General features: G+C 33.4%; 2 protein-coding genes across 2 annotated transcripts; both read right to left on the bottom strand.

Annotated features, from left to right (window-relative positions):
- Positions 1-5212, bottom strand: ALDH10A9 (aldehyde dehydrogenase 10A9). Its single transcript, NM_001306042.1, has 15 exons — positions 5104-5212; positions 4813-4955; positions 4274-4354; positions 4042-4190; positions 3297-3389; positions 3088-3211; positions 2900-2965; positions 2747-2813; positions 2477-2553; positions 1387-1500; positions 990-1067; positions 749-900; positions 573-633; positions 377-483; positions 1-91 (listed from the first exon to the last, which is right to left on the bottom strand). The coding sequence occupies exons 1-15, from the start codon at positions 5210-5212 to the stop codon at positions 1-3; spliced, it is 1512 nt and encodes a 503-aa protein (NP_001292971.1).
- Positions 5213-6705: 1493 nt separating this feature from the next.
- Positions 6706-7337, bottom strand: LOC105640439 (CDP-diacylglycerol-glycerol-3-phosphate 3-phosphatidyltransferase). The gene has a single exon (XM_012224753.4). The coding sequence runs from the start codon at positions 7188-7190 to the stop codon at positions 6936-6938; it is 255 nt and encodes an 84-aa protein (XP_012080143.1). The 5' UTR covers positions 7191-7337; the 3' UTR covers positions 6706-6935.
- Positions 7338-8406: the final 1069 nt, after the last annotated feature.

Genomic DNA, 8406 nt, shown 5'->3' with positions numbered 1-8406 from the left:
TTACAGCTTTGAAGGAGACTGATACCAACCCCAAGGTTCATTGGAGATATATTGAGTCACCTGCTTCACACTCAGGTAATTATCGAGTCCCCTGTAAATATTATATATACAAAAATGGGAGTCAGCATTAGCTAATTGCTAGTGGCAATTAAATAAGACTTCTAATTGCCAATTGTTAAAAGTATAAGTTACATAGAACCAGTCACGTAGATTGAGGCTGATCCTGATGGACCAGTCTCAGAAAAGCTGCAAATTCAAAACAGTCTCCATTAACTGCCTGATCCTCTCATCATTGTATGACATTTCTACTAATAAATGTTTGAATTATTTGAGAAGATAACATTTGCATATCTGATTTGGGTGATTAAGGACATACCATTCTCCTAATTCACGCCCAAAACCACTACGCTTGAGACCTCCCCATGGAGCCTGACAGAAGCATGGCTGTGAGCAATTGATCCAAACAATACCTGCTCGGAAAGACTAATAAAAGGAGAGGAAAAAAAAAACAATCAACTCTTCAGTTAAATAATCTCGATGCTTTGTGATTATTTCTCATGATAATGTCTCACCTTGCTTACTCGATCACACCTTTCTAGATCATTTGATATCACTGCAGCACCTAAACCGTAACTGCAGAACATCCGTAGACCATCAAAATACAATCTCTACAACCGAGTCAGATCAAGGGACATCCAGACTAATTATTCAGGTATATATAGTTATTTAGATGCAAGAAGCAACTCACTGAGTGTCATTTGCCAATTCAATGGCTTCATCTTCAGAACTAAATGTTTTAACACACAGGACAGGTCCAAAGACTTCCTCTCTCCAAATTTGCATGGAGGTATTTACATCACTTATGATGGTTGGTTCAATGAAGAATCCCTTATTCAAGTGCTGCCATTCATTTGCAAATAACTTCAATGACCTCAAAGATCAAAATACAGAACAGCTCCAGTAATGGAAAAGAATGAAGTATGACATACCTTTGGACGAGCCCCACCAGACAAAATGGTTGCACCTTCACTCTTAGCAGTTGAAATAAATTTCAATACTTTGTCATACTGCAGCAGTTAAGTAACTAACAAGTTAAAGTCTTGAATTCATCGTATTAAATTAAAAATTTAAACAAGTAGCAAAGACTATCTCAAATTATAAGTTCAAACAGTCAAGTGTTGGGCCATTCAACAAATTTTTTCCAACAATTCACAACTACGAGAATGTAGTGCAACTAAATCAGGTTGTACAAAAGTTTGCTTGTGACAAAAATTCAACCACCAACTATAAACCCTGAAACCCCCCCCCCCCCCCCCCCCCTTTCACCCCCCTCTCTCTTTCTATTCTTTTCTGAAATACAATCAGGAATTTTAACAAAAATCTTACCTGTCCTCCACTGACAACCGGGCCAAGTCTGCAACCTTCTTCCAAGGGGTCTGATATTTTAATGTTTTTGCACCACTTAACAAGCCTGTCCAGAAATTCAGATGCAATTCTTTCCTGAAACATTAAATTGTGCGTGCATCTTCATGAGCTAGGGACCAAATAATTTTAGACGCAAACACCATATGCAAAACTTATGAACTCGTGGCAGTAAATACTATAGCAACTTTTCTCTCCCATCTTGGTAAATTCTAGCAAGCTTTTAGTTGGCTGCGCTGCTGGCTAGAAAGTTCCTCGTCATCAGACAGTACTAGAGACAGTACTTATTGCTATGTTTTAGAAGAAGTTTTCTGTTAATAGAACTTTGAAGATTGAGGTATTTGCAACATGCTGTTATGTATGTTTTGATAACTCATTTTAAAAGATGTAAGCATTTGGCTGTCATTCACTGTTTGAAAGGTCTGCAATAAGCATACCATTTGCTCTTCTGTTCATTTATTTATTCAGAATGTTTGATGGATCTGTTTGCACAGTTTTTAGCAGCTTGTTATTCTGACTTAGGTATTTGGACCTGTTGGCTTGGAGTTTGGTATGGGGTTAAACATGCTGGCTTCTGCATCAGTAGGGTCCAGGGAGCTTAAGTTGTTTGTTATGATGAAGATAACAATGGCTCTGGATTACTTAATAGGAACTCTTGTTAGTTGAGTAGCCTGAGTTCTCCCTCAAGACTCAACAGTGAAGCAATGGCAATTCAATTCAATCCAAAGAGCAAAGGTTGATGACACAAAGACCTAAAAGAAATATTATGCACCTAAACAGCAAGTGGTTCAATTTTCAAGTAATGCATCTAACAAAGTAGCAAATTTTTAATCTTCAATATTACACGGAAAACTTTCCGATGATTGCAATTCAACTTCAACTTTGTCCTAATTATCTTGATTTAGTTCTACGAAAATCTATTGTTGGTTAGCCAGACTAACAAAATAACAGAAAAAGAAAACTAAATGTTATCCTAGAAAGACAAAGAGGGAGAAATTCTTTGACGGAAGTGGCAAATGCATGAAAGACATGGAACATCTAATTTGACACTCACATGCACAAGAAGACGGGATGTTGCGCTGCATATCTGACCATTTGTCCAAAAGCAACCAAAGGCAGTCCATTCAGCAGCTGTTGAATCAAACAATAAGTAGAATAATGTTAATACCAACATCGGCATAAACATGAGCTTTTCTTCCAAACGTGAGGGGTATCAGATCTCGATACCAATATCCTGCTATCCACAGTTTGTTTGCAACAAAGAGAAATTCAACTATGCAAGACACAGTCAAAAGTTCAAAGATATGCTTTAGAAGGAACTAACCCTTATCAAGATCAACATCCTCAAACACAACAATTGGGCTTTTCCCACCAAGCTCCATAGAAACAGGCTGCCAAAATATGACATGTGTAACTGGCATGACGTAAACAAAAGAGCATGAAGCAGAGGAAAAAAAGGTGTATCATCCTGGTATACCTTGACCATCTGAGCTGCAGATGCCATTATCCTGCTCCCTGTAGCTGTGCTTCCAGTAAAAGCAACCTGTTTAAAAATTTCTTGTTACAATTACTGCATGGTATACACACACCAAAATTGATGCTTGATATTTTATTGAAATTCAACTTGAAGTTATCTCTAATAAAGAAAATGTAATAGACTCAAACCTTGTCAACTTGGGGATGAGATACCAAAGGAGCACCAGCTTCAGGGCCCAATCCAGTTAGAATATTGAGGACACCAGGAGGAAGACCAACCTCTCTACAAACTTCAGCCAACTCTAAACAGGTCCTGAAATTGAAAAATATTATAGCTGGAACATAGCATGACAGAACCCACGAAAATTGATGCAAGTTCAAATAAATTTTAGACATACACTGATGCCAGTTCAGATGGCTTCAGTATTGCTGTGCAACCTGCTGCCAAGGCTGGAGCCACTTTCCACGTAGCCATCAATAGTGGATAATTCCTTCAAAATAAAGGACAAGCAATTATCAGTTTGTTACTCTTTTAAAAGAAATAATTAAATGAAGGCTTAAAATAATAAGAAGTACAAACGACAGTCACCAGGAAAAAAAAATCACCATTCATTATTAAGCATAACATCCAATTGAAACTTACCACTTTAATCAATGTAAATCAACAGAAATTTAATTTGTTGTCACTGTAAATGATCACAGATTTTCAAAAACTGAAGAATGAAGTGAAAGAAAATAGGACATAAAATTCTTTAGTAATAGAGACATCAGTTGAAGAAAATGCATCTCGGAACTAGTAAGGATTTTGAGTGGTTCAGATTGATGACTGAGTAAATAGTTTGGTAAGGAGATTGGGAGAGTGATTAAAATCATCAAAATTATGGAAAAGCTAGAAGCTCAAGGTGGTCATGCACTTTCATAACTTAGTAAGGTGTCCATAATAAATCAAGGTAACCAGTTGCACCAACTCATCCTTCCAAATTCCCATTTATGAATTTCAAACACATTGATGCTATTTCCCATTTATGTGGATGCAACTGAAAATTAACAAAGCATATGAATGATAACCTGACAACAATAAATAAAATGAAATAGGAAAGACACACAATGCATAAGAATTGTAACAACAAAATTAGATAATACCAAGGAGTGATCAAAGCAACAACACCAATAGGTTCTTTAAGAACGTAGCTCTTAAATGTTTCCATAGGAAGAGAAACAGGAGCTTTTTGCTTTGCATCTAAGCCTTCAGCAAGGCCAGCATAGTACTCAAAACATCCAGCAACATCATCCTAGAAACATTAAAACACTTGTGAAGAAATTTACACATGATTAATACCAAATGAAAGAATTCCAGTGTCAATCAATGGCATACTATGTCCCACGCTGCTTCATCTAATGGTTTTCCACAATCTATTGCTTCAAGTTTCGCTAGTTCAGCTTTTTTCTCCGTTATCTGCATGCAAACAAAGATAGTTGAGAACTCAAGATGCAGAAGGCAGGACCACTAGACTTCTCGGTAATTATAAAAGAAGGGTATAGTTTGTGTAATATTTATCACCATAAAAGTTATCTCTTACTTCTCTCTTATTATTACTCCATTCAACACAGCCATAAGAACTCATTAATTGTTACCATAATTTGTCGCATTTTTCTCCCAATAACTTATACAGAAAATTGCAAGAAAATTATGCTTAATTATGCAATGCAAAACAAAAAACTATATGAGAGGATACAAATTCGCTAACTATCACCACCAATCAATAAACAGAAGACTGCAAAAGAACTACTGAATCTAGGTTAACATTCTCAACTCTTTGAAATAAACAACTTATTCTAGATCAGTTGAAAAGGTATCCATCTATCTCGGATGTAGGGCACAAATCGGCATAAAAGAATCATATCTAATAATACCTTAGCAGCAATAGCACGTAAATACTTAGCACGGACAGCCCCAGAAGTGAAGGCCCAATCTCTGCCTTTGTTCCTGGTAAATGCTTTCTGAGCTGCTTCTACTGCTATCTCCACATCTTCTGCAGTAGCTGCTGGTATGTCACCTGAACCATTTTCGCAAAACTCACACATCAAAAGTTCAATCAACCGCCTAAAATGATCAGCAAAATAACACAAATCCACAAAGCAGATCCGAGCAAAAATTTATAAAGAACGAAAAGCCAAAAAAAAAAAAAAAAAAGGAAAACTGACCGATGCTCTCCTCCGTAGAAGGGTTGATAATAGGGATGCGTTTCTTGAGAACAGGTTCTCTCCATTCTCCGCCGATGAATAACTGCCGATTTGGTATAGGAAAAGCCATGCTCGCGCGGTTCACTTGTTTTCCAGTATTGTGCGATGTAAAGTAGTGAGAAATGAGAACTGATAGGTACCCGTAGGCTTTATAGTGTCTAGATCAATTACTGTGGTTGACCTGTTTATTATTTATCGGCTTCATTTGACCTTTACAATGCCAGAATTATATTCTCTTTGTTCCGTTAATTAGGGGATAAATGAGTTCGGCCGGTAGTTCAGCTCGAAAAAATTTTAAAAAATTAGTTCAGTTAAAAGTTAATGGAATCTTATCGAACATTTATATATATATATCTATATTTATATTTTACTAATTTTTTCAATATATTACTTTTATATTTTAACCTTAAAGATATTATATTTTATCTATTACTCAAAGATTTCAAATATATATATATATATATAATTTTTTTAATATTTAATTAAAATACATAAATAAATTATTTAAACTAAAGTAATACAAATATAGATGGCAATATTTTTTTGAAAAATTATTCACTCAAATCGGTTAAAAAAAAGCACAAAATTGCATAATTTGCACATAGAGCAGTTATATGACTAGCTCTTACAATAATAATGATGAGGGAAAACATCCTCTCCTCACATATTTAAAATCTGACCGATAAATATCATAATTATAATTTTATCTCTCTTGTTTAGTAATTATATTGATAAGCTTTTTATGTTTAAAACTCCGTAGGAGAGGCTGAAATTTTAATTAGTGGTACAATAAATGAAAATAATAACACAGTACAGGCAGAAGATAAAAGTTTAATGGAGTATACCTATATTAATATAATTATATATACTAAATTGTAAAAAATCATAAATTAAACTATAAAAAATCAGTGGACAACATCCGCACGTTAGATATAAAATAATAATAATAATAATAATATGATGATATGATTAAATAATAATGTTATATTAAATATTAAGGACAAATATTAGAAAGTAATTAATACCTGAAATGATATTTTTTTTTATTTATGAAATGGCCAAATTTCACAGACTAATTAGTATATTCATAAAAAAATTTGATGAAATTGCAAAGACTGAATAATTATTTACTCAAATTAATATTTGTCACCTTTTTCTTTCTTCTTCCTCCATGTCGAGTAAGAGATTCAACTACTTTCAAATATTAATGAAGAGATTCAATTACTTTGAAATATTAATGAAGAGATTCGTCCTTATATCTAATTATTTCAATTCCTAAAATCAATAGCCATTGGATTTGCTTTCTTCTCATATCATTTTTTATTAAAGCTGTCATTAGGGTCAAAACATCATTTAAAATTCAGCCAATAAAATATAACAAGAGGAGGAAATAGTCTATAGCCACCGCTATCTCCACTGCAGAGAATGGAAGACCAAAAATAAAAAAAATAAAAATTCTACGCCAGCCTGAAGAAATTGGTTGCATTAAGTTATTCGACTGTCAATGGCTACAAATTGCAACTTTATAAATTGGGTAAAAAGAAAGTTGTATGCATAAAGACGTTATATAAAACTAAATTCGAAACCCATTCCATAGTAATTAATAATATACAAAAGTAATAAAATCTATTCCATAATATACAAAGCAAAACAGACCATAAAAACCACAAAAGAAAATTTTCTATATCACATGAAAATCAACGGTTCATATCACATGAGTCTGTAAAATAAAAGAATGGAAAAAAGAGAAACAGAATCACGACGAAACAGAAGAAGGAAATGAAAAGAAAGGGCTAATGTTTCTGTTTAGTTTTGTTATACTTGTCTTTGATCCAGTGGAAGCCTGTGATGGTCCCTTCTTTAACCTTCTTGATGCCCGTTGAAGCAACTGCTTTGGTCTTTCCTAGACCTTCTCCTACCTTCTGCTTGTATTTGGCGGTTGAATTTGTGGCTCCGCTGCTCTTCTTCGTCTGGTAGTTGTAAACTGGATCTGGACCATCGTCCCACTGATCCGCCCATGACGTGCCGTATGAGCCGTTTCCGTTCATCTTTTCTAACACAGAATGTCTTTTTAGTTTTTACAAAAGAAGGAGACGATTTCTTGAAAGAGAGAAGCAAAAAGAGAGAGATTTAGCAATGGAGGTTATCGGAAATCTGTTGTGGAATAAGGTGGGATTGATAAGGATCTGTTAAGTAATTTATATTGGGTTTGGGAACCTGGTCCAACCATGAAAATGTAGGCTTTGAATGCGACTAATCAATTTTCACACGTGTGGCCGTTTCACAATTATAAAATTGGTTGACAGAAATACCCTTTTTTTTAGACAATTAAATACTGAAGGTGAAAGTATTACTTTATTCTTTTTTAAAAATAAAAAAATTTCGGTTCTTAATATCTAATCCATTTTTGTTAATAATTTAAAGTTTTCAAGATTTAAATTTTCTTACGACGAGACAATTTTATTTAATCCCATCAAATTAATTCTAATTTAATAGAATTAAATCATTCTAAAAAGTTATATTTCTCATTCATAGTTCTTTTTAGAAAGGTACAAGTAGAAATACATTAATTGAATAATTAAGTGACAATATTACTCCTTCACTCTTGTAAAAGTAGATTCACTTTTCTTTTTTTTATTTGTTTCAAATTATAATTTATTTTCCCTTTAAAATAATAATTTTTATAATTTTTTATTCCACCTCATTTTTATCAATATTATTACTAATAATCAAATACTAAAATATACAACCAATTAAGACATGATCCTTTCATATTTTTCAGATTAGGAAAAAAAAAAAGCAAACACATATTAAGGAAAAATAAATAAAAATTATAAGTTAATCATATTAATTATATTATTTAAATTTGTATAAAAATTAAATGAGGTCTATATTTATAAGATGTTAACAATAATAATAATTATATTGTATAGTTATAATTATTGATTTAACATAATTAGAGATATCTTACCTAAGAAGATAAATTAAGCTAATATGACAATATCATGTGAAATCATAAACATTTCGAGAGAACAAGGAATTCGGATTTGTGCACGTAAGGACAATAAGGTAAATTCGTGAAGAAGCATGCGCGTACTCTTCCAGAAGCATCGAAAATTTATTAGTCAACCCCTTGACCCTAGCCAACAAGCCATCTTTTTTTTTATCATTTAATTTCTGATTTTTTAGACCCCACAACATATTACAAGCCTAGAAGCTTCATTGGCTCACCGCTCTACGCGTGCCAGCGAAAATTACTCAGGG

Source organism: Jatropha curcas, chromosome 10 (genome assembly GCF_041381405.1).
Source record: "Jatropha curcas cultivar XTBG-Jc1 chromosome 10, XTBG_Jcur_1.0, whole genome shotgun sequence".
Taxonomy (NCBI): domain Eukaryota; kingdom Viridiplantae; phylum Streptophyta; class Magnoliopsida; order Malpighiales; family Euphorbiaceae; genus Jatropha; species Jatropha curcas.
The sequence above is the reverse complement of the archived record's forward strand: the minus strand, read 5'-3'. Positions and strand labels throughout refer to the sequence as shown.